Raw genomic sequence first — 26,965 nt, 5'->3', positions numbered from 1 at the left:
AAATTTTCTCAGGGAAATTTGTCCAACCAGCTCGACTAACCATGTTAACTCTGACAGCAGAGAGTCGGAAAAAATCTGAGGAAAAATGATTACTAATGAAAATAATAATGTTGGAAGTTATTTGTTTGAGGCTATTTGGAGTTTCCATCAAAACTGTTTGTGTTGGTGACATCAGTCATCAGATTCAACTTCTATTGTTTTATTTATATAATGTTTATGCATAAATTTTATTTAATCGGACTGAAAAGAAATTTAAGGACATAAAGTAATAGATAACTTATATTTTAACTTTACATATTTCTACAATTGTAAAACATAATTTTGGCTTATAAGCAAGAATATCTAATATTAAATATATTTATCTCTTAGTCATAATATTTATTTTTTTTATTTGCTTGCTTGGCTGAGTAAAATTTAAGAGATATTTTATTGAGATGACAACATTCAGATTTAAAATAAATAAAATAATCTTGTTAAAACTTTACATTATTTTAAAAATCATATTTATTTATTTATTTATTATTTTTGCTGCATACCACATTGTTTCTGCTGGCATAGCTTTTGGTTATTTTATAATTTTACTAAAGACATTAATATATTTCAGTGTAACTGGAAATAAACTTGGGCCAAGATATATTTTTTAAATAGATTAATAATATAATCTATTTATATATTGAAATCTATAATGTATTTATGTATAGTTACTGCCCATAGAATGTCCTGTCTTCTAATACCTTTTAGTTGTGAAGCCTGTGCCTAACCTGAAGTGAGTTAACATGGAGTCCATACTATCTACCACATCTCAGTGTAAAGTAAAGGCCCCCAGCAGGAGCCACTGGGCGATTCAGAGGGTCAGTAGAAGTTGACCTCAGCAATGTTCCTCACACCTCCTCGGCCTGCGCTGCCACTCCTCCGCTCCCGCCCTGCACCAGATGGGAAGTGTAGCCGCATTTTTAAAGCCTGCATGCAGGGTTACAGGCTGTTGTGCTGGCCGTGATGCCGAAGGAATGAAATATTCATGCAGGCCCCCAAATAATACAAAAAAAAAACCTGAATGGACTCCCCGGGAGAAGAACGTGCCGATTTATTCAACTAAGACCAGGGCTCATTAAACTGCTGGCGGCGAGGCAGGTCACGGTGATTTTCACTAACACTGCCCGACCCCGACTGTCTCTCTCACACAGAACTACCCAAACACCAACTCCACACACTTCAACAGGGGTTGGGGGGTGAAAAGGGCTGAATATAAAGTGTGTCCAAGTCACCATCGCCGGTCTACATGATCTCAAGATCTCCCAGCGGGACAGGTCTGCGCTGGTGCCGAAGCTGCTCCTCTGCAGTAATTGACGCCCTAATGAGTGATTAGCTTCGGAGCGCCGTGGGCAGCATATGGGAGATGTGGGTGACACTGTGTCCACCAGAGGTGCGTGGCTTGTGAGGGGTGCCAGGGGACACCAGCTGATAGGCACAGGGCAGGAGCCAAGTTACTAAAACTGAAATTTGTAGCCTAATCAATCATCCTTCACATGAAAACAACATCTTCATTTTGGCAACAACAGCTATAACAGGAACCTGGTTATTTAATGGTGTAACTACCTCTTTTATGAATGTTTTCATCCTGCTCTTAAATGATTCATAAATCGCCTTGAGACAACTTATCAGTTATCATGGTTTCGCTGTGTAGCCAGGTGTGTCTCAGCCTTGTCTCCCACCTGTTCGTTTTATTATTCTTCTGCAAATAATCAGGGAAAGATTGGCCTTTTTTTTTTTACTGTTTGTTTGAGCATGCATTTATTTTCCAGATCTGCCTTTCCCTCTCACAGAGATCTGAGCCAATAGTTAGTTTTATGTTCAGTAAAATACTCAAATTCACTTTACCATGGCTGATGATGGTCCGTGGTTAATCCAAAAAGGATTGCTGTTCACTACACACCAACATTTAATGTGTAGCGTATCTTCTGTCTATTCAATAAGATTATTTTGACCACTGTAAAAATGATTTTTTTGGGTGGTATCAACCATTAGTCATTAAATGGGTTTACACTTTTATCAAGGATTTTATATCGTAAATGTAATCTTGATTAATGGTTGAATTATACCAACTTTAGCACTTTATTTTGATCCTAAATCCTCAAAGAAGGTTTAAGAATTTAACAGAAGATGAAATGTACTTAATTCTCAGTCATTGTGTGTTGTTACCAGCAGTAGAAATGAAAAGCTGGGATGATTGTGTGGCTTGCATTATAAATAGAACGTTTGAAAAATTTTGCCACAAGATTTGTGATTGAAAACATTTCTCTGCTGCACTAAAAATTTGAGTTTGGGTCCAGCTTAAGGTAGTTTAGCAGCACTGCTAATGATAAAGTCAAACTTATCAGCAAGTTGAGCTTCTTAAACATCTTTAGCTGTCGTCAGGGAAAATATTTTCATGCCATCTTGACAGAATAGATTTCTTGACAGGCTGAACAATGAAACGATATTTACTATTTTACAATACAAGTCAAACTGGAGAAATTTGATTTGACTCGCTCTTTCTCTGGTGAATCTTCTGGAGACATTACAATAGAGTTAGAGGCTTTAGATTCTCCCGTTCAATTATTCGTGACCTGAAGTAAGGGCATAAACACTGGAGATATGTTCATATCAGAAATCTCTTGAGACATCAGTGCAAAAATATAAGCACGATGTAACAATTTGTTATAATGCAACTCTGTTGACAAAGCAGATTTTAAAGTTGGTTAGAGTTTAACATACTTATTTTAGAACATATTAGCCATTAATCTTGCAAGATTTCTACGCAGGATGTTGATTAAGCTCCATCAAAATAAACTGCTAGACCAAATGTACTGGTTGAATTATAACAGCTTGTTTCATCAGTGTATTTAAATGTAGATCTGGTTTCAGTTCAAGCTCAAAAGTCGCTGTGCATAACGTCAAGTCTTGGCAAGCACACTTGTAATATGATCTGCATTTATCCATTAAGATTGTGTTTGCAAAGTTTACTGTCATTCCAGTAAGAGAGACGTTACACCCATTTCTTCCTTTATCCAAACTTTCTAGACCTCCAGTGCCATCCACGCTCCTGAATGATTAATACTCCAGCTCCCCTCATGTGTAAGGACAACAACAAGGTCGTGATTGAGTTACAAAGCACAATAGGAGAGAAAAAGTCAAGCTTTGTCTGATTGTTCTTTGACAGGGTCAGAGGCTGCTCTCTCCTGAGACAGCAGGGCTGTCACTGGGCAGGGAGTGACAGCAAGGTGACTGAGGGGAGGCTCTATAAATTGGCGGCGCCGAGCAAACCTCTCCAAAGACGCGGAGAATCCCGTGCGCAATTCCACTGCAGTGCATGAGCGCAGGCTGTCACTGATGATGACCGCAAAAGCAGAGCTTCCGGGCTGGCCAGAGTACCCCGAGGACTTCTCCCTGCTACAACAGAAAAATCTGGCCCACCTCAGCTCCAAAACGTGGATTTCCTCAAATTCGGTCCGTGGCTTTTCGCGAAGGGAAGCGCACGACGCCGCAGAGGCTGGGATTTCACTGGAGAAACTCGGGTCAGTGGGTAGACTCCACGAGTGCGCGTCCGCAGAGGCAGGCCACGCGAGGGCATCCGATGGAGACAAGGGGAGCGGCTTGGGGCCTCAGAGACACCGGCGCGTCGCAGCCAACGCCAGGGAGCGCAGGCGGATGCACGGTCTGAACAAAGCCTTTGACGAACTGCGGAGCGTCATTCCATCGCTGGAAAACGAGAAAAAGTTATCCAAGTACGACACCCTACAGATGGCGCAGATTTACATCACTGAGCTGTCTGAGCTGCTGGCCGGCGTGGTTCAGCAGGAGTCCAGAGGCCCTCGCTCGGGGTCAGAGAAGACCTCCAGGAGGAACTTGATTCACTCGATCCGGCCAGACGCGGCTGCGCAGCCAGCCATGCTGCTGACTGGAGAGGAACAGCAACAGCAGCAGAGAGACCAATCCATCAACCACCTGATCATACTCGGACCTTCATCTGTGATAGAGTCCAACACGTCAGAGGCGTCCTCCAGCAGCAGTGATGGCGAATCCTCGAATTTCAGCGACACGGAGGACAGTCAGACTGGGAGACAGTGACAGAGAAGCAGTTTATTTCTAACTTGGTTCCCAGATGTTCACATGGCAGTGAGGCAGAGCTGCTGTTTACTCCATGGCCGTCTCTAATAGATCAGATGTTGCACTGCTGGATTTCAAAAGTGAAGAGAACTCATTCATTTCTCAGAGATCCTGACTTGGTTTCCTCTTGATGAACTAAAAGAGGCCTACATCTGCACTTTAAGGTCCTGAACAATAACTTTTTCCAGAGTCAGTGGTTGGATCCTAGCTTTTATTTTGAAATAAAACAAGTATTTTTCTATTTAAGAATAGCTAATCTGTATTGTATGAGGGATGTTTTGTTTTTGGTACAATAAAGATATAATTAATTAATGGGTGTGCATTTTAATTTATTTATGTATCACTTCCAGTGATATGTGCACAATTTATACCAAAGCACAATTATTAATTATGCTGCAAAATAATTGATTTATAAATATACATTCCATGGCTAATAAGAAGACAATGACCCTTTCTGGTGCACAAGTCATTAGGTTTGAGTAAATACACTACATTGCAATGATATTCATGAATATTATAAGGTTTCACAAATGATACCACATTATAACCACAAACCTAAATCTATTTTTACTGGGCCTTTTTGTCAGACCAACACAAAGAAGAACATGACAGTACAGCAGCAATGATCAATTGTGTTAAATCATTTTTAGAGGTCTGCGACTCTTGTCCTTGGCTGCCACCGACCTGCAACGTCTGTGCCACTCTAGCACACCTCAATCAAATTAGGAGATAATGACCAAACTTTTCTAAAACTTGCTGACATGCCATTTGATTTGGGTTTGTTGGAGCAGGGTTGCATCTAAACTTGCAGGCCGGTGGCACTCGGCGGGCTGGAGTGTAAAGAGAGCTAAACTCAAATCCATGACAAACCTCTATCGTTTTCATTTAGAAAAAATGTAGAAAACCAGGCAACCTTTTCCTTTTGTTTCACAATTTCGAGGTCCTTCGTGTTGGTCATATCCCAATAAATTACACTGAAGTTTCTGGTTTGTAATGTGACAAAATATTAGCGAGCTCAGCACTGTATCAGCTAGAGGTTTCATTTTTAAACAACTGTTTTCTGCTTCGCCTGGTCAACCAAAGTGGCTGTAAAAGGTACAACGCTTCTTCAATGTCCAAGCAGCTGCAAAGAACAAAACTGATTATCACATTTCACATTTTGCTATTGCAAATCCCACTCACCCCCCAAAAAAGTGGGGGGTCCACTTTTCCAGATCCATTTTCAAAGCAGAAAAGCATACAAACATCTGCAAGCACCAGAAGCCTAATTATGGTGCGTGACAGTTCATCATGTTTGAAAAGGTTTTTCCCAGTCAGTCTGTGAGCTAACAGCCTACTGTAAAACGTGGGGCTTCCTGCTCAATAGGGAAGAGGAGGCTGGAACTTCGCCAGATCCTTAGAAATGATTTCTGCCAGCCTCTGTTTGAAACTGCCGGGGGGCTCAGATGGGACGGTGGAGCTGATGGCCTCCTCCGGGTCGATCGTGTTGTCCGCTGCCTGTGCGCTGTACCCTGCACATTCGTAGGCATCTGCAAGGGGGAGATGCAGGCTTTGTGGTCGTGCTGAGGCAAAGTGATCTGCATTGGTGAGGGTGAGGGTAGAGGGCTCATTCGAATAACAGAGGTTGGAGGAGGAGTAGCTTTTGGTCTCACTGTACACGCACTGAAATTCACCAATCTCAGTTTTTCTCATCAGTGGAGGCGTGGTCTTCCTCAAGTTGTAATAAATGCTGTCGTTTGTGTCGCTATCCTCATCTACAGCTTCAAGGGAATGACACCGATCATCCTCGCCCTCGATTTCCTCTTCCTCCTGGTTCTCCTCCTCCTCCTCCTCTTTGCTTTCCTCTCCCACCTCCTCTTTGCTGCCGGAGAGATAAGGCTGGATAAGACACAGATGCTTCATACTCTCCTCGGAGGGGAGGAGATTAATCGTAGCGTATTGGCTGACAGAACTGTCCTCCTTGTCATGACGAACCCGAACAAGACTGTAGATTGGAGGAGCATCGTTCTGGCCGACCGTTGTTGGAAGGGCAACGGAGGACGCGTCAAATGATGGCCTTTTCTTGATACCGGAGGGCTGGGCATCCTGTTTCTTCTGCAGCGAACACTGCCTCGCTAAAGTCTGGTAGATCTGGGGACCGTCACGGGTCAGGAAGGTGAACACTCCCTCTCCCGAATCACAGCGACGGCCTGCTTCGATGCAGAAGCCCCCCTGCAATCACAATCAAACCAGCGCACAATTCATATTTAGCATATTTTGGCGGATACTGAGCCATGTGAAATTATCCATACATCTTGGAAGCAGTAACGTCGTGTCACGTTACAACCACAATCATCACTGTTTGGTGTTGGGATTTTATGTGGTCGACACAAAGCAGCTAATAACTACAAAGTGTAATATAACATTTTTAAATAAAAAAAAATCTAAAAAAGTGTGACCTGCATTTGTAAACAGCCCCATTTACTCTGATTGCATTTTCCCCCTCCCCAGTCTTCTAATTCCAATTTCCCTTAGGGGTGAATAAATTATTCTTGAATTTTGAATTGAATTGGTCAGCATAAAATACAACGAAAACAAAAAAGTAAAAATAAAATAAAACAGAGTCCAGCTGTGCTTCAGTTTAATTCAAGCTCTTCTGTAAAGACATCGGTGGTTTGCAAGACAACATTAGTGAGCCACAAATGCAGCCACTATAGAAAATTTATTGTTTGCCTCAAACCTTTTAACAAGTTCTTGTCTTAGAAGACTATACTGGTGCGATAAAAAGGCCCAGTCAAAGTCTAGACCAACTGACTTGAACAGTGAGATGTTCTCCATCTAAATTATACGCGCTTGAGTTATTTTTGTGCAAAGCTAGCAGAAACATACCCCAAAAGATTTGCAGGTATAATTGCGATTAAACAGTATTGATTGAGAGAAAGGGGAGTATGCAAATGTGTTTCATCCAACCTTTATTTAACTAGGTAAGCTACTAATAAGGCATTCTTATACACAATAATGACCTGACAAGGCTGCTATTGACCTGAAGTGCATGCTACACCTTCAGATTATTATTTTAAAGTAAAGCCATGCCATATGCTGTACTTGGTGTTGCTCCATCACACAAAATCACAGTAAGATATATTGATGTGCCACGTCAAAAAAAAAGTGCATGAATAATTTTGTAGGACATTGTATGTTCACAAAGACTTCACTGAGCATGCAACTCATATAAATGAGTCGTTGTGCGATAATCTATGACAAAATTTCTCTTTAGGCACTAAGATGAATTAATGAGGTTCACTACAACTTTACCTCCACTTGTCCAAACTTGCGCAGGAGTCTGTACGGCCAGCTGTAGACGACTCCACCTGTGTTGACGTCGAGGAGCTCCAAGGCCTCACTGTCTGTGAACACCACATACTCCCCGGCCAGTTTGCACCTCTTAGCCGCATCCGTGCCCAGAACCTTCACTTTGTACTGGTCAGGAGGAAGTGTCGGCTCTACACGTCAGAAAACAAACCCAGCAGGGAGATGTTCACACGTCAGGACCGAGCAAATCCAAAAAAAAAACTTTTCTATAGCAGCTCTTGAGAAGCGGAGTGTCATCAAAGGAAACAAGCGCTCACCACATTTTCAGACAGTCTGATTCGAAATTACTTGCACTCTGCTAATCTCTCCATGCGTTCGAGCTACGCGGGTGTCTTGGGAATGTAATCCGCTCGGAAATGAAAGGAAATGCATTTTTATAAGCCGGAACTTGCTGATGCCAAAGCATTCGAGCTTTAACGCCTGAACAAATGAGCACACTTAGCTGCTTCTGACGAATAACGCGAGTTTCAGCAGATGCTTACAATTTATTGTGTTGCGACATACCGTCTGGTCGTTTTACATTTGTTTAGTAAGTGATAACGAATTTGACACTAACCATCAAGGTATTTATACTACATTACAGTGACGACTTGGTAAGAGCTAGACCTTCTATTGTTTGTAAAAAAAATATATATACCTGTTTATCTAAGCAAGAGTTCAATCTTTCAAAAGAGAGATTACTGAAAAGTTTCTAATGTTAAACGAAAATAATCTGGTTTATGATTTTGATGATGATATTACTTGGGTGTAAACAGTTTGTGGAGCAGACTAAAGATAAAGGGGAAGGTGTTTGACATTTGTAGCCGTGTTTACGATGAGAGGTGTTGCACTTCTTGTTGCTCAGTTCAACTTCTTGGGATGTTTTTAGCATATATGCAAATTGGGAGGGAAACCACCATCTTCTTTCGTTATTTCCTTTCTAGAAGAAAACACATTCTCTTTAAATTCACATGTACGTTTTCGGACATAACAAGAAATTGTCTGGTTTGAGGTGTGGAAAAAACAGTCAGCAGTTTCGAAGGAGTCATAGTTTATGAAACTAAGAGAAAGGTAATGGGGGGGAAAAAAAGGTCTGCATGAAAAGCTCCACCCCGTGATTCAGTATCTTTGGTAACAGTAACTTGAAATAGTTGTTTCCTGTGCAATTTTATCAGTCACTCATGTCACTGGGGATGGATTTCGGCCAACTCTTCTGTACAGCTACTTCAGTTCATTGGGTTTTCAATTAGTTTGAGCCCTTGACCTTAAGTAGGCCACTGCAATGCCTTTATGCTTTTCTTTTGGGCGTACTCTGCTGCAGATTTGTTGATGCATTTAGGATTTCTGTCCTGTTACATAATAGCATTTGAAACAAGCCTTAGTGTTCAGACAGAAAGGGTTTAATTTCACTCTTGTAAGCTTTGGGTTACAAAATGCTTGTGGTCATTTTGGCGACTCTGACCAAGATGACCCCACACGCCCTCTTCATCATTGGTTAGTATGAGCTGGTTGTGCTGATATTGTGATTGGTTACTGGTTGAATATAGTGTAGTGTAGGGTATTGTGGCCAAACATCACAAAACGTTCTCATCCGATCAAAAGCTATTGTTCGATCAGATGCAGTTTTTTAAGTCATGCTTCCTCCTGGAAGAAAAAGAAACTTTCAAAGAAGTCAGTTTTTTCTAATTCTTATTGTCATGACCTTTAACAATTAACATGCAAGATAAGGTCATCAGAGTCACAGGTGTTGTTGTTTTTTGTTTGTTTTTAGTCTTTTCTCTGAGCATTCTCTGACAACAATCTTGAATATAATAGTCTTTCTCTTCAAAAATGACCTAATAACCATGTTTACATCAATTCTCTCTCTAACGTCATCGCTGGTGTCTGCTTGGCATCGTGCTAACACACTGGCAGCAGCTCCCGCTTTCACACAAGTGGCCACATTTGCTGATGAGCAAGTTCAGAAGCAGTATGGCTGTGGTGAGTTTTTTGAACACAGTTTTTTGTATTTTGGCTCTGTTTTTCACAATGGCACCAACGGGTTCGAGGGTACCGGGCCCTTTGATACGGGCTGTCAGGTCCCTCTGGGTTGGGCTCTCCAATCTCTGGGGGCGAGGTCGCCGAGGTGGTTAAAAAGCTCCTCGGTGGCAAGGCCCCGGGGGTGGATGAGATCCGCCCGGAGTCCCTTAAGGCTCTGGATGTTGTAGGGTTGTGTTGGTTGACGCGACTCTGCAATATCGCATGGACATCGGGGGCAGTTCCCCTGGATTGGTAGACTGGGGTGGTGGTCCCCCTGTTCAAAAAGGGGGACCGGAGGGTGTGCTCCAATTATAGAGGGGTCACACTCTTAAGCCTTCCTGGCAAGGTCTATTCAGGGGTCCTGGAGAGGAGGGTCCGTCGGATAGTCGAACCTCGGATTCAGGAAGAGCAGTGTGGTTTTCGTCCTGGTCGTGGAACACTGGACCAGCTCTACACCCTCAGCAGGGTCCTGGAGGGTGCATGGGAGTTCGCCCAACCAGTCTACATGTGTTTTGTGGACTTGGAGAAGGCGTTCGACCGTGTCCCTCGGGGAGCCCTGTGGGGGGTTCTCCGGGAGTATGGGGTACCGGGCCCTTTGATACGGGCTGTCAGGTCCCTGTATGACCGGTGTCAGAGTCTGGTCCGCATTGCCGGCAGTAAGTCGGGCTCGTTTCCGGTGAGAGTTGGACTCCGCCAGGGCTGCCCTTTGTCACCGATTCTGTTCATCACTTTCATGGACAGAATTTCTAGGCGCAGCCAAGGTGTTGAGGGGATCCGATTTGGTGGCCTTAGGATCTCATCTCTGCTTTTCGCAGACGATGTGGTCCTTTTGGCTTCATCAGATCGTGATCTGCAGCTCTCGCTGGATCGGTTCGCAGCCGAGTGTGAAGCGGCCGGGATGGGGATCAGTGCCTCCAAATCCGAGGCCATGGTCTTGAGCCGGAAAAGGGTAGAGTGCCTTCTCCGGGTCAGGGGGGGTGTCCTGCCCCAAGTGGAGGAGTTTAAGTATCTCGGGATCTTGTTCACGAATGGGGGAAGAAGGGAGCGGGAGATCGACAGGCGGATTGGCGCAGCGTCTGCTGTCAAGCGGGCGCTGTACCGGTCCGTCGTGGTGAAGAGAGAGCTGAGCCAAAAAGCGAAGCTCTCGATTTACCGGTCGATCTACGTTCCCACCCTCATCTATGGTCATGAGCTTTGGGTCATGACCGAAAGAACGAGATCGCGGATACAAGCGGCCGAAATGGGTTTTCTCCGTAGGGTGGCTGGGCTCTCCCTTAGAGATAGGGTGAGAAGCTCAGTCATCCGGGAGGGACTCAGAGTAGAGCCGCTGCTCCTTCACATCGAGAGGAGCCAGTTGAGGTGGCTCGGACATCTGGTCAGGATGCCTCCTGGACGCCTCCCTGGTGAGGTGTTCCGGGCACGTCCCACCGGGAGGAGGCCCCGGGGAAGACCCAGGACACGCTGGAGAGACTATGTCTCTCGGCTGGCCTGGGAACGCCTCGGGATTCCCCCGGAAGAGCTGGAAGAAGTGGCCGGGGAGAGGGAAGTCTGGGCCTCCCTTCTGAAGCTGCTACCCCCGCGACCCGACCTCGGATAAGCGGAGGAAGATGGATGGATGGATGGATGGCTCTGTTTTTCTTCACTGTGCAACAGCATTGTGGAAACAATTTTCTATTTTATTCATTTGTGGGCAGCACTGAATCATTTTAGAACCTGGCAATGTTTAAGTTGTTATTTTGTGATGATTCATATGGTCTTCGGTCCAAAAATACGTTTTTTTTATGTTACTATGAATGTACACTAAGAAATTAAGAGCGGAAATTTCGTACCCGAAAGTATTTCAAATAAAAGGCAAGATGATACTTTAGACTTTCTTCTTTATCCTGAGTAAAAATGAATTACTCCTTGCTGTACCTTTTTATTTTCTGAATAAAGCACATCTTCCAGCTTTTCAGCAGTAGTTTCTCATAGCAATACATCATCAATTAGCAGAAACAGCGCAGTGTTGCGCTCATCCTACTGGATGAATGCTACAAATGATGGGAATTACCACTTTTCCAAGACGAGTAAAGGTCATTATCCGCCATGGTAAGGCCATTCCCTTCCTCAAAATCCCCTTCCTCTGAGTCTCCAGGATCCCTCTGCAAACACGATGGCACAATAAACATTACACAGAGTAAACGCCTCCCTCTTATCGCTGCTTTTTATGACTTCAGAGTGGTAAGATGCAAGCAAGAACATGGCTTGTGCAAGCACAAGAATTGGAGAAGTGGCAGAAGTTCCAGATAATGTTTCAACTTCCCCATGTTCTTATCATGTCTGGCTGTGGGGAAGGTTTCTGAGCATTTTTCCCAAATTAAAGCACTGATATGAAGTGAAAGTCTGGCAGCTGCAGGGGTCGTAACAAGGGGAAGTGTGATACCTGGAAGGCAAGACAGCAGAGGGCGCTGATCCAGTCCTGGCTCTCCATGGAGGCGAAGGTGTAGGTGTGGTGTGTGGTGTTCAGGTAGAAGGCCGTGCAGCGAGCCGGGCACGACTCCTTGGCAGCAGGGGTGACACTCAGACAGTCGCTAAAGCGCACAACCTTTCTCTCTTGTGTTTTCTGTCGACTGGCCTTTAGCTGCTCGCTGTCGGATATAGAGCGGAACTCCAGCCGACCCACACCCATGGAGCTGGGTTTGAAAAGCACCATCCAGATTTTCCGCCATGTTCTCTGACAAGAAAAGAAAGGAGACGTTTTTTTATCGGAGACAGATTTTGAAAGTGAAATCGGCCTCCAGCATCTCCACTGAAAAAATGGTAAATGGTCTATACTTGTGGAGTGCTTTATCAAGTCCAGAGGACTCCATAGCGCTTCACACTACATTCATTCATTCATTCATTCATTCATTCATTCATTCATTCATTCACACACTGCATCATCTTCTAGCTGCATGAGTGGAGGCACACCACAAGGGGCGCCAGGAGGTAAAATAAAGATTGAGCTGTCATTTAAACTCTAATTACTTCTTTGCTTGTCTAGTCTAAATTACTTACTTACCTACCAATAAAACAAACAAAAAATGGCACTGAGAAGGCCATGCCGCCCTGTTAAAATTTCTGATTTTTAAACTTTAAAATACTAAGACCATTAACGTGAGGTACATCATGGAATATTTCAGCGTTCCACATCTGAACTTTTTTTGCTCATTCTTCTGAAAACGTTTCCCAAATCTCTCAGATTGTGTGGAGATCTCTTGTCCACAGTGATCAAGTCATGTCATGTATTTGCTCCTGGATTTAGTTCTGTTCTCTGGGGCGCCATTCTAAAACTTGTATCCTTTTTTATTTTATTTTTTTGCTGAAAACATCTATTGTTGCTGATTTAAATGTTTGCCTGGACTCGCAGTCATGCAACAAATGAAGCCTCTCTTCACTTTCAGATTTCCATGAGATACCTGAAAGTTCGGGGTCTAAACTAGCTAGTAATTAAAACTTATGAATTCACCCAGGTTCAATCAGAAGAGAGGGAGCCCCAGATCATGACCCTGCCATCACCATTTTTCACATGTGTGAACTCAGGAAAAGTCAAAGCTGAAATAAATCAAAAATTGCTTCAGCAAAGTATGTGCTTAAGAATGTGTGCACACTTCTAAAAGATTTGACTGTCATATTACAATATTACTGACAAGTTTATTTATTTCAGTAACTCCATACATTACGGAGATTAATTGCGCACATTGATGATTTTAAGGCTTTTAATTTTGATAGTTATGAGGATTTTCCACTAACAAATGAAAACACGACATTAATGATTAGAATTTCAGACCAACATTAAAAATACTTTCAATTCAGAAATGTGGACTTATTAAAGGCTATGCTTAATGCCTTATTTTAAAGTTATTTTTCAAATAATCTGACAAACAGTCTCATCAGAATCAATATTCTAATTTATTTAGTATGATCGCAACGTCACATCAAACGTGAAAAATTTTAAAATTCTTTCTGAAGTCTGGAAAACAGGATTTCAGCAGGGCTGTGTAAACTTTTATTGTATCAGTATCTGTTTAAAACTGCGTGTGCATCCCCGTCCAGCATGATGCTGTGGGAATATGTTGGGGAAGTCGGTCAGCGTTAACAGAAAGATGGATGAAATTATAAAAACTAAAAAAGGAATAACATGAACATTTTCCAAAACTTTACATAATTGTTGTTTAAGACTGAGCTCAATCCCAGAGTGTCTGATTGGATGTGTGTGAGGTGACAGAAGGTGTGTTTGCACTGTTCTTACAGGAAGCGTGATTAATAGGTAAACCTCCTGTTCTTGTTCTAACACAGCTTGATCATCCTCATCGTATCCACAGAGCTGAAGTGGAAAATAAAGTCAAAAGTCTACAGGTGACGTATTGTTCCCGTTACTCAGCAGCGAAGACCAGAAGAGAGAGTCTCACTTCTCTTTTCGCCACCCATCATCAACATCAACTTACACCTCTGGTCTAGAACCTGAAACCGATTCCAGGAACCAAATTCAAACATCTGTAGCCTTTCTTTGTATTATAGTTTGTTCCGCCTTACATTTCCTGAACAAGTCTTATTTGGGATTCTGTGTTGTAAAACACGGTTCTTCTCACGGTTGAGTCTGTCGGATGAAGTTATACCAAATTTCTGACGTTGTCGTGAGGACTCACACTGCAGAAAGCATAGGTGACCCTAATAGTAGGGGTCAAGAAAAGAAGGTGTGAAAGTTTATCTAAAAGCATCAGTTTTTAAAAGGCAGAACTTTATTTACTCACTGCAACTTCTGGAAACCCAAATTTAAACCTTGCAAAACAATACCAGAAAAACTTCCTCTCTGCTAATAATCTCTGATTAATCTATCAGACCACTTTAACAAGCTTTTAGTTGTTTTTGGCGCCATAACCAGGTTAGATTTAATTAATAGTGACAGTCCTTTACTTTTCAGACCTTAAGGTTTTTGCAAAGCAATGAACATTTTTGCTTACTCCCAAAGAAACAGCAAGTTCCATGTTTTTAAAGCAAAACACTGATCTGACAAACCCCACATTTGAATTGTAGTAAGACAAACATACACTGCTTGTCTTCTAAGTTATCTGTTCAGTTATCCTGAATCTATATTCGTCTTTTTCTTCTCTTTTAAATCAACCAAAAGTAAGTTCAGTCAGTCAGGTCTTTAAAAGAACTCAGTATCACAACTTTTAACAGAAGTAAATTAAACTCTGACATAAAATAAACAAGTTGGCCAACCAGAAGCATTGATCCGATTTAGATTTAAGTTTACGTGCAAAACCGAGAAGGGAATGATTTGCAAAGAGCTGGGATGCAAAGAACGTGTAAATGACTGGGTCAACTTCTCTGCAGGCTTCGGATGCTGCTGTGGGCCCTTCCCCTTTCAAGTCACTCTGATCACTTTGGGGGGGAAACATGGCAATGACAAGGTAGAATCGGGAGAGTTCCTCTTGCATGTGTATCTTTGAATTTCCAAGAACCATCGAAACAGCCCCAACGTTTAACAAATGCTGCACAACGCAGTCAGAGGAGATGTTCTTCACTCTGATATGGTTAAAAAATGTAATGTTTGATGTTTGACCAGGCATAGACAATGGATGGCTGGAACATTAGTGTTTTCTTCATTTGGTTCCATCTGGTTAGGGTAAAAAAAAACCCCCAAAAACCTCTTTATATATATATATATATATATATATATATATAATTCTTACATCTTTTATAGTGTGAGAGGTTCTCACACAATGCACCAAGTTCTAAATCTTTTTTTCCACTGGTTTACCAGGGCACTGCACTGTGAAAACCACAAACACAGTGTAGCTCCAAACAACACTTGCCACAAATATTGTTCTCAGAGCCATCAAGTGTGACAATAATGCACTATTCATGGTAATTTGATGCAATAAAATGTTTTTTTTTTTATTTGTTAAAAAGTAACAATTTAATCTACCAAATGCATGACAAATGCAAGAAAAAAGTTGGAGCATTAGCTGCAACAAAAGCCGATCTCTGCTCCAGCTTTTTGCAGATCCATATTTGCTAGTTTACAATAATATAACTGTTTCCCTGTTAAAAGGTTCATTGCTTTACTGATTAAAAGAAAATGCTTTTTAGAGAAACTTGTAAATCCAGGGAGATTTTTTTTAAAGTTACTTAATTTATTTCTGTGAATTGCTTTAAGTATTATTTTCATTCTTACTTTTCAGTTACTTTATATTTCAAGATACTGTAATTATTATTATTTCACACCCGTGACTTGGTTTTCTGTGCAAGTATTTTAAATTTTTGTCTGAAAAATAAAAGCTCCTGACAAGTTTGAGTTCACCACACCTTTAAAAATCTAAAGTTTGTATGAAATAAACATTTTAAGGCTCCATAAAATATTTTACGTGATGTTTTGGAGCAAAAATCCCATAACATTTCAAAAGGATTTCAAAACTTCACTATTTAAGCTTCAGATATAGACTTTGTGCATAAAAATGTCCTTTAAAGTAAAACTTGCTTGTATGAATTATTGAAGAATGCATTACTGTTGTAAAGAAAGTCTTTGCCTCACGTGTTTCTTTTGTACTAGCATTTTTGGATTTTGTTTCATTCTTCCTTTAGGCAAGTATGTCCCAATCATGAAACTAATTATAATTTCAGACAAAAATGGCCTTGGTAGAAAACAAACAAAATTTTCAAATTATGATTTATTTATTAAATAGAATTTTTAAAAAACAGCCAACTTGACTGAGAATAATTTATTTTTCTTATACGCTGCATTAGTTTTTACAACAGATGTAACAGGAAACATATCTTCCTTTTACCTTTACCTTTTCTCCTCATCAGTCCACAGAAAATTTCCCTCCAGAGTATTGAGGATCATTGAGAGTTTTTGGACAAATGTCAGATTTTCCTTTAAGCTCTTTTTGGCCAGCATTGGTTTTCTATTTGGGAACCTCCCAGAGATACAATTTCTCCCACTCTCCGTCTTATTACCGAGTTATGAGCATTGACGCTAACTGAGGCATGTGATGCCCGCAGTGCTTTAGATGACGTTTGGGTACTTTTGTGACCTCCAGGATGAGTTGTTGATGTGATCTTGAAGTAACTGCACCTGTTAAATTGTGAATTTACCATGATTTATTTTGGAATGTTGGTTTTAATTTCAGTAGCAACAGAGACTTGATTCCCGGCAGAGTCATAGAATCAAGAAGTGGCTTAAAAAGCACCTCTCTAACACCATGATGTAAGGTGAAAGACCTCTACAAGCAACACCTCATGCACCTCATGGTAGAAAGAAATTCAGAAACAGATAAGAAAGTTATTGTTATAGATCAGTTTGGAAAGGGTTTCAAGCTCATGTCCTTCAAAGGCTTCAGAAGTCCAGCAATGAAGAGAGACATCCACAAATCAAGAAAAAGAAGAAGAAAAAAACACTAAACACTGCTGAACCTCCCCAGGAGTGGCCAAAAAAATATCTCAAGACCACATCAACAACTTATCCATGAGGTCACAACAGCAACCAAAATAACATTGAAGGGCGTGCCGTGGTGGTGTAGTGGTTAGCGCGACCCGTATTTGGAGGCCTTGAGTCCTCGACGCGGCCGTCGCGGGTTCGACTCCCAGACCCGACGACATTTGCAGCATGTCTTCCCCCCTCTCCTTCCCCGTTTCCTGTCAGCCCACTGTCATATAAGGGACACTAGAGCCCACAAAAAGACCCCTTGGAGGGGTAAAAATAATAAATCAAAATAACATTGAAAGCATCACAGTTCTCACTTTCCTCCGTTACGGCCAGCGTTCAAGATTCACTAACACTAATGAGAGGCTCTGCAAAAAAGGTGCGAGAGTTCCAAGGAGAAAACCACCGCTGGCCAAACTGAGAATAAAGACACGTCACATTCGCCAAAAAGCAGAAACAGAACAAATTTGTAAGAAGGAGGGGGAACTGTCTTTTTTCTTGGCACTGCAGACATGTAAATAAATACACAATCCTGTGCGTGGGTGTTGAATTCATAATTTACTGAACTTGGCATACTATTTTCATGTGGCTGCTGCAGTTATTTTAAAATTCCATTTTGCACGTCTATTTATTGCGATGGAGTAAGCTGAAGTGGAACTTACAAAGCTGATTTCTGCTTCTGTAGAAATATCAAGTATTATTTTATCAGTCACTTAACCTCTAGATTCTCCTAATGGAAAAAAATCATACAGGTAAATGAAATTCAACACGAGTTTTCACATCAGACAATTATTACTGCAGAAGAGTGACAGAAAATTCTGCTGCCTTGCACCAGTGACATGTAGTAAATCAAATGTAATCTAGTTTGTAAAGCTTTGCAATATTTGGAGTAGAAGTACATCTATATTTGAGAGGATTAATAACCCGATAGCACCATTGACATCTACAGTACTTTTTAAATAATCTTAAAAAGTAGAACGCTGTGCCGTACAAGGTACTGCAACAAATCCCAATACTGTGAAAGCGTTCTTATGCAGCAGCACTATGTACGTTTAAACTTTCCCTACCTTTTATAAGAACTGGACACTCAATTGACACATTTTAGCTGAGCAGTAAAAAGCAGGCAGTGTATTTCTCATTCTATATCGTGATAAAAGATTCAACTTACTTTTCCAAACTTGGCCCCTTGAAGGTGCAGCATCCCCTCTTTGAAAATGACCTCCATGCTCGTACGCTTTGGGTGAAAACTGTTCACACGTTAACAGCAGTTGTTGCGATGTGGCAAAAAATGTGACAAGTGATGAGGTTAAATTTAGGCCTCCTCTACCACAAGTCTGACTTTTTCCTTGACGTCATGAACTGCTGTCATACTGCCGTCGACCTGTGTCCCTGGCTAAAGGAGGAGTTACAAATCATCTGCAACCTGTTACAAAAGAAAGGACACACAAGTTGTGTGTGCTGATGTTTTCTTGAGTCCAACTTCCCTTTGAATTATTTTGCAACCACATCAACTTCCTCGTAGAAAAACTCACGACACTTCTTCAATTTTGTACATAATACAAAAAGATCATATAAAATATAAAGGTTTTATTTACAGTTCAGATGATACTAGCAGTATTTAAAAAAAACATATTCACAGCAAGTAACTTAAGAAGAAAAGAAGCAAAACAATCACTTTTGTCTAGCAGACCTAGAGGAGGATGATAAAATAAACTTCCTCAATTCAGAGACATTACATGTAAGTGTAAAGTTTCCACAGAAATATTTTCACCTCCATCAGGACAACTTGCATTCTTGTAAAAAAACAAAACAAAAATAGTATTTAAAAGTCCATCGAGCTATGAGCCAGGTAGTCTTTCCGACCGATGTTGGTGACCTGCTTGGTCTGCATGGCCTCCAGCTTGGGACAGTCGGTAATACGATGGCCGAGACCACCGCAGAACGTGCAGCCCCTCTCCCCTGGGAGGACACAGCAGCAGGATGTGTTAGAATAAAACCGCTAATGCCGCACGGCGGCGTGAGGCGACATGAGTTCAGAAATGTCACAACAAAGTAGCTCACCTCCGATGTCCAGCATGGTCTCGTCGCCCGTCTGGAGCACCTGGAGGACCGGGGGAACCTTCTGTTTGGCTTCAACCAGCAGAGCTTTCAGGTCCATCAGCACAGACTCGTCTGTTAGGAGAGACGAGACGAACGCTGCTGAGTTCAGCCGTGAAGAGGCCAGCTAACGTCACAAGTTCTTGTCCCCTGAAGCCTAGCTGGTTTCACCCTGCAGTTAACTTTTATCAGCTCCTCCATGTTGGTCATTACTATACTTAAATACAGTCTTTGGAGCATTTGTACTTTATTTGAGAAGCATTTTGTTGTAAACCTTACTCCATTTTACTTTAGATACTTATTCCTCCACCATTATTGCTCTAATACTCATTACTACTGTCGACCGCGTTTGAGTAGTTTGTGTCTATTTTGTCCCACTAAAGCATGAACATACAAATCTGACATTAAAATAGAACCAACTTACAGGAACTAGCCAGCTGGTATTTTGCATTTGGTGAATGCCATTTGACTTTACTTTAGGAGCTTCATTTTCTAAAATGGTTTGTGGTGAACAGATTTACTTTGTTTACCCTCATCAAGCATTTCCTCACAGATAATGTACAGAAAATAGTCGCTTGGGCAGCAGAGTTGGGTGGTTTTTAATGTCTGGATCCAGTTGCCACTGGAGGACTAACGTCCTAAGACAGATGAAGATTTGGTCAGGATGATTCGGCAGCACTTTCATTAGGTCTCATCACTGTATCTTGTTTACAATTTGTCACTTTTTGTCAAGTTGCAGTGACCTTGTAGCATTGAAGTTTACATACGCCGAATAAAAGTATAGGAACACGTTTTTTCTTACTGTCTGACTCTGAAGTTAAATAAGGCTTGTTTAAGCTCAGAATGACCAGATCTACTTCTATTTACTAAAGGCCACCATAGTGAAAAAAAAGAATGCGTCAGATTTATTTACTGATGTCTTTAAAATCAGAAGTTAACATACAGAAAGATTACTGTTTCTTTAAGCAACAAGAGAAAGCCCCAATGACAATGTAATGGATTTGGACATTTCTGGTTCATCCATGGGAATCATTTCCAGATGCTTCCAGGTGTTGTGTTCATCCGTTCAAAGTATAACATGCAAGTGCAGACGTGGTGGGAACGTCCAACCATCACACCGCTCAAGTTTGGTCCAAAATATGCAAATTGACCCCAAAATTAAAGCCAAAAACTCTTGTGAAGATGCTAGCTGAACCTGGTAAGACAGTGTCATTCTGCGCAGTGAAATGTGTTCTGTACAGACATGGACTGAAAGGCCATTCAGTGAGGAAGAAGACTTTACTTCAAAAGAAACAAAAAAAGCCAGACTGCAGTTTGCAGATGGACACGGACATTTTAGAGACATGCCCTGTGATCTGATGACAGTAAAGTGGAAATGTTTAGCCATAATGACGTCCAGAAGAAAAAACAGGGGTATTGCTTGTATCATTCTCACTAAGAATTACGTTGTGGGGCCGCTTTGATGCAGAAAGAACTGAATTTCATAAAATAGATGGCATTATGAAGAAAGACCATTATGTGGAAATATTAAAGCGACAACTACAGACATCATCCAGGAAGTTAAAACTTGGGTGCAGACTGATCTTCCAAATGAACAACACTGAGCAAACAGAGAAAAGTGGCTTAAGGTCAACAAAGGCAATGTTTTGACGTGGCCACCACAAAGTCCTGATCTCAGTCCTATGAAGAAGTTGTGGGCAAAAAGCATGTGTGAGTGAGGCGACCTACAAAATAGACTCAGTTACACCAGAGAGGGAAGAAAACTCAACAGGTTTGACCCAAGTCAGATAGTTGAAAGGCAACACTGCCAAACACTTTAAACGTCTGACATTAAAGACATTAATACATCTCTGACACACTTTTGCCCTTATTTTTATGACATTTAGCCAATAGAAATAATTTGCTAAATAACATTACGCAAATCTATCAAGCAGAGTGAAAATTATATTTTGCTTTCAAAATATTAAAGGTTTTGAAACTTCTTTGTTAAAGTGTCTGACACAAATACAAAGTGTGATTCTGCAGGTGGCGAAGTTTAATGCAGAGCAATCCTGGAAGAAAACCTATTAGAGGCTACAAAACACTTGAAACAGCTACATTTTACTTCTCTACAGTAAAGATGGATGGAGGTACAACAGATATTAGTAATATCTGCAGCAAAGTAAAAGTAAAGGAACAACAATTTTGAGAATAAATAACTTGGATAACAAAAGCAATGTTTCCTCACCACAGCCCTTATTGATGAACGTTGTGGCAATACCGGTCTTGCCTGATCGTCCGGTTCTGCCTATTCTGTGGACTAAAACAACAAAAATTTGATAGAGAGGCATTAGAGAAGTCCACAACCAACTGCATAATGTGACAATCTTGTGTAGTTAGATTCATTTATCAACATATATCCTCTTTACCGTAGTTTTCTATCTCCTCAGGCATGTCGTAGTTCACTACATGCTGAATAGCTGGAAAATCGAGACCTTTAGATGCAACGTCTGTGGCAACTAAAACGTCTTTCTTCCCTTCTTTGAACGCTTCTATGGCTTTAGTTCTTTCTTCCTGATCTGCAAAAAGAATCAACAAATAAAACCTTAGTTTTTACACCTGATTAGTGACTGCTTCACACAACCTTGTGACATTTGCGAGAAGGGCGACATCTGCTGGTATTAATGAGGAAACACAAGCAGATTTTAGAAGAAAATCTCATGCAGGGTTAAACACTCCTTCATTCACAGTTTTTGTCACCTAATAGCTTTGCATAGCAGCATCAAAATAATTCTGCATACCTTTTCCTCCATGTATGGCTACCGCCTCCACTCCCTTAAGCAACAAATATTCATGGATGGCGTCTACATCGGCCTTTTTCTCAGCAAATATCAACACCTGTCAAAACAAACAGTGGCTTTACATATATTCGCTCATTTTGTCAGGATGTTTGCACAGTAAATTGAGATTATTACTGGAGGCGGGGTTTTCTGGAGGCACTCCAGCAGGTACACCATCTTGGCCTCCTCTTTGACATATTCCACTTCCTGCATTGGAAAGAAATAAGCTCATGAAAATCTTTAAGATGAAATCTGTGAGAAGATTTGAGAAGCTTTACAGCGACACAGAAAAAACGTACCTGGATTACATCCAAGCTTGCAGCTCCGGCTCTGCCCACGTTAATAGTGACCGGTTTGACCAGAGCACTCTTGGCAAAGTTCTGGATCTTCTTTGGCATAGTAGCACTGAAAAGTAGGGTCTGCCTTTGTCCCTAGAATACACGGACAAAACACACACATACACACACACGCAATCAGGAAGGCAGTTTTTTTTACAGATGGAGAAAATAGTCTGCATCAACAGATTGAGTGCAGCAGCTGGAACACACAACATGGCCAATTCTAGATGATTAACTTCACTTCCTCTGTGCTTTAGGAGAAAAATTATAACTTAGCAATGAAACGCAAAAAAAAAGAAAAAGAAAATTCTGGAAAAATCCAGAATGAAAACACAATTTAGGAAAAACAAATTTATTCCAGAGAAATGTCACCAGAAAGCACGTAGATGTTTCTACATAAAAAAAAAAAAATACTTCTATTCAGTGACTAAAATATACAATAAGACACCCAGATCACTGAACAGAGGAACATGAAAACTGCAGCAACTGCACTGTGATGTGTGTATTGTAAAACAAACACTCCAGATTTGACCACTCGCTTACTTAAACTACACTTGCCCAGGTCACTTCAAAATGTCCTAAAAGGATCTTTTAGCTCGAGCCAAAACTGTCATTTTTTTTTCCCATGCAGCTGGAGTCCTGGAATCTCCAAAATGTGACTGGTTTAATGATCCTGACAAGTGTTACCATCAAAAAAGGCTTTGAGAGTCTGTCAATATATCAAGTATTTCATAAATAACTTACGAAACCAGGAAGCGTTTATGGCACATCCAGAAAGTATTTACAGCAATTCACTTTTTCCATGTTTTGTTATGTTCCAGTCTTATTTCAATTTGAACTAAATGAATCTCTTTCCTCGAAATTCTACTACATTAGGCCACAATATCCATTTAACTTTTCTTTTCCACAAAACCCCTTTCCTTTTAATCAGTTAGGAGCCCAAGTCCAGTCCTCGAAAACTACTGTCCTGCAATTTTTAGACACATCCCTTGTCCAACACAGTTGAATCAAATGACTAAATTCCCTCCTCAGCAGCCATTTGTCCCAGTGGAGGCCTGGCAACGAGCCATTCATTTAATTCAGGTGTATTTGAGAATGGTTGCACTTGAAAGTTGCAGGAAAGTGGTTCTCAGAGACCAAACCTGGACACGCCTGATAACAACATGTTGATGGTCCGTTCCCCAGCATCGCTTATTTACACCACAAGTGCCTCACCTTAAAATAGGAAAATATGGTCCGGATGTCTTCTTCGAACCCCATGTCAATCATCCTGTCTGCTTCATCCAGAGCCAAGTAGCGGCAAATGTCAAGACTGACCATCTTCTTTTGTAGCAGGTCCATCAATCTTCCAGGGGTGGCGACCATCATGTGGACGCCACTGAAAACAATACAAAAAAATAAAATAAATGAAATAAATCCTCAAATGCAGGTAGCTACTCTGCTTTTTGACATTACACTTTGTGACACGGTTCATAGGAACCCTTTCTTGAGATTCTGCGTTTGTCTCAGAATGACGCAGCTGAACACTTCCAAATGGCACAGTGAACAGATTTTTCACCGCTGAACAAGCCAATCAATCTTACTTACTGTTTCACCACCTCCATCTGCTCCTTGACAGACATTCCTCCGATGCAGAGGGCTGTGCGCAGCTGAGGAGCTCCTTCCTCTTCCAGCAGCTTGCAGTAATACTCTATGATGCCATGAGTCTGCCTCGCCAACTCTCGCTGAGGGGGGAGAAGGCTGCAGATGTTTTATTGTATGACAAGTAAAAGATTTTCCATTGCTTATGTAATTGAGGTTTAAAACTGAAAAAAATATGAGGGGACTAAGATGTGCAGCAAATTTTGGTCTGAAGAAATCAGAATAGTAGAGATAGATTGTTCAGGCTTTTCGTAATTGATTCAGATATCCTTTTTTTCCCAGGTGTTTTAACTGTTGATTACAATTTATCTTTTCAAAGTAACTTTTCTTTTTTGAAAGCATGCGGTTCTTTCACATAAATACCAGAAAAATACAACCAGTTAAAGTACGACAATATTTTTACAATATAAACTCTCTGAAATCAAACCTAACAATTATTTAGACTCAACACATTCATCTTCTGTTATTGCTGAATAATTTCTACTCACATTTATAATGGCCAAAATTATAAAAGTTGTCCATTTCCATTGTTATTTTACTTCCATTCAACTTCATTTGTTTGCGACAATACAATGGGCACATTTCCACTGAAATTATTATTTAATAGGCAATTTGCCAAAATTTGGCTTATTAAGTACAAATAAAAAACATTTTTGAAGTCATTTAATCAACCGGTGTTTGTCAAGTAAAGAGTCAAATATTTCCCTCGTTTCTTCAAAAAAAAAAGAAAGAGTCTGGCATGACTTACTGAGGGACAGATGATGAGTCCATATGGTCCCTCTCTCTTGAAAAAAGGCAAACGTTTCTCCTGCTCAAGGGAAAACATGATGATTGGTAGAGTGAAGACCAAAGTCTTTCCTGATCCCGTGAAGGCGATGCCAATCATGTCTCGACCTGATAGACTACACACAAGCACTGTCAGTTCATAAACAGTTTTCCATGCATTAAATCCTAACAGAGATCATCACATCACTTACACTGTGGGGATTCCTTGTATCTGAATTGGGGTTGGATGGACAATCCCCTTCTTTTTTAAACCTTTTAGAATTGCTGCAAATGTAAAGACAGAAATATGTTAACAGGGGAGACATAAAACCACAGAATGCAGTTTTAACGTGTGAGGTGTCAAGTGGTGTCACCTGGCGGAAACTTCATCTCCCTGAAGCTTTTGATGGGAGCAGGGATGCCTTCTCCGTCCACCAGGATGTGGAATTTCTTCCTGACTCGCTCATGTCTTGTGTTTGGCATATTTAGGATGTATCGTGGTGCCTTCCAGCTACGAATGAATAATCAGTCAAATGAGCCCTCACCACCAAAAAAACATAAAGTCCAACAAACACAAAAAAAAGCTTCATTACGTAAAGCTTCACCTTGTTTTAATTGGGTCATCATATATGATACCTTTGGCCATTTCCTTTACAGACATCAGAGCTAGAAGAAAAGATATAAGTTTGTGCAATTAGTTCTGTCATCTACACGTTTCTCAATTTCACCACTGAATTACTCTGACTTCTGAGGGTCTTGGTTGTGTTCATGTACCTCTGCCCTCAGCCACGCTTTCCAGAATCTTCTCTTCCTCCTTCAGCTGTTTCTCTTTTGCAGACTCCTTACGGGCTGCATACACAGACAAGTAAAAACTGTTACAGATCCCTTAACGTAAAGACAGAAAATAGAGACGAGTGTTACATGGAGAAGCTCTGCTCTGAACCTTCTGCTTTCTCCTTGAGGTGTTGATGTTGGTCGAGGAGACTAACATTGGAGCGTGGACCAAGACCCTCCTCTTCATCCCTTTGCTCCTCTCCGCTATCCTTCTGCTCCTCATCTACGGCCTTTCCACGCAGGCGTAGCATCTTCTGGAGCTGTGAACATTCAAAAAGCTTGACTACATACTAACTTAAAGTACAACTGCACAACATAAAGTTAAGTAACTCAAAATATTAAAGGCCTAACAAACCCTTAATATTCATTTACTCGACTTTGACGAAAATAATTTTTTCCCCCAAGATTCAGATTATTACAATAATAATAAAGTAAAAAGATGAAAATTATTTGCGTGTGGTTTCATAATGGGATTAATATAAGGGGGGAAATGATTTAATAAATATTAAGAAAAAAGGTTCATGTAAATTCATTTGGTCACGTGGAACAAGAACCTAAACATTAAATTTGTCACTTCTTTGTTTCGTAACATTACTAATGCAAGATAACTCACCATTTGTTGTTTCCTAATTTTGACTGGAACATATGGGACATAATCATCATCCTCCGATCCTTCTGAGCCAGACTTTTCTTCACCTCCATGGGATCTCTGGGGAAAAAAAACAAACGACAGATGCCATGATAATTCAAAAATAAAATTCTGAGAAAAAGTTGTAAAAGTGCATTGTGTCTGAATGATTCATTTCAGAAATTTAAATTCATATTAGCGTGGTATATAGACAGTTGTTCGTAGTGCCCCTCATTTTTGTAATTAAAGCTGGTACCACGGACATCAACCTTCAAGTCTCCAATAAATGCTCTCTGACATAGACACGCATCTCAGTTTTAAATGTCACCACCGTATTTACATTAAAATAGAAGCACTGATCATCGTATAGCCTTCGAAAAGCCTAAATTGCATACATAGCACGGCTAGCTCACTTTGTAAGGCCTGTGTTGATATAGTTTAGTTTTAATACCTGCACCATATTACAAAAATGTATTCTTACACTTTCTACGTGATTTTATTTACATTTAAATGTACTATATTATGTGAAATTATGCTAGACCTTCACTGATAGAAAAAACTGTTAGCATTTTCATATTAGCTTTCCTTAGCTAGCTTCACCCGTTTAGCTCCCGCAGTTTGATCTTAACTTACCTTTAGAGCCCGATTTTCGGTCTCCATTTTTATTTAATATTTACGTAACTTTACCCTGTATATAGTATAAGTTAGCTACAGATCATAATACAACAATTTAATTGATCAACTCCTCCTGTTTACGCAACAGAAGCTGCTAGTGTACGGAACGCCATGGGGGTCAGATCAACCCGAGCCACATCTTCCAAACAGGCGAGACAGCGGTACGGATACAAGTATGAGACAAAATTTAAAAAAAATAATTAAAAAAAAAAGAATACCACAC

General features: G+C 40.9%; 3 protein-coding genes across 3 annotated transcripts; 1 reads left to right on the top strand and 2 right to left on the bottom strand.

Moving 5' to 3' along the window:
- The first annotated feature begins 517 nt into the window (after positions 1–517).
- atoh1b (atonal bHLH transcription factor 1b) lies at positions 518–4,611 on the top strand. The gene has a single exon (XM_028009853.1). The coding sequence runs from the start codon at positions 3,370–3,372 to the stop codon at positions 4,105–4,107; it is 738 nt and encodes a 245-aa protein (XP_027865654.1). The 5' UTR covers positions 518–3,369; the 3' UTR covers positions 4,108–4,611.
- Positions 4,455–18,366, bottom strand: dok3 (docking protein 3). Its single transcript, XM_028009852.1, has 5 exons — positions 18,114–18,366; positions 11,918–12,208; positions 11,546–11,636; positions 7,441–7,628; positions 4,455–6,357 (listed from the first exon to the last, which is right to left on the bottom strand). Exons 1-5 carry the CDS (start codon positions 18,168–18,170, stop codon positions 5,506–5,508), a joined length of 1,479 nt encoding a protein of 492 aa, XP_027865653.1. The 5' UTR covers positions 18,171–18,366; the 3' UTR covers positions 4,455–5,505.
- A 151-nt stretch (positions 18,367–18,517) lies between these two features.
- On the bottom strand, positions 18,518–26,937 carry ddx41 (DEAD (Asp-Glu-Ala-Asp) box polypeptide 41). Its single transcript, XM_028009591.1, has 17 exons — positions 26,701–26,937; positions 26,053–26,148; positions 25,549–25,699; positions 25,380–25,454; positions 25,211–25,271; positions 24,980–25,116; positions 24,818–24,890; positions 24,589–24,742; positions 23,787–23,923; positions 23,415–23,577; positions 22,161–22,292; positions 21,997–22,068; positions 21,823–21,919; positions 21,451–21,600; positions 21,270–21,341; positions 19,007–19,117; positions 18,518–18,904 (listed from the first exon to the last, which is right to left on the bottom strand). The coding sequence occupies exons 1-17, from the start codon at positions 26,725–26,727 to the stop codon at positions 18,768–18,770; spliced, it is 1,845 nt and encodes a 614-aa protein (XP_027865392.1). The 5' UTR covers positions 26,728–26,937; the 3' UTR covers positions 18,518–18,767.
- Positions 26,938–26,965: the final 28 nt, after the last annotated feature.

The sequence above is a fragment of the Xiphophorus couchianus genome, chromosome 23 (genome assembly GCF_001444195.1).
Source record: "Xiphophorus couchianus chromosome 23, X_couchianus-1.0, whole genome shotgun sequence".
Lineage (NCBI taxonomy): Eukaryota > Metazoa > Chordata > Actinopteri > Cyprinodontiformes > Poeciliidae > Xiphophorus > Xiphophorus couchianus.
Note: the sequence above shows the minus strand (reverse complement) of the source record. Positions and strands in the feature narration are given on the sequence as shown.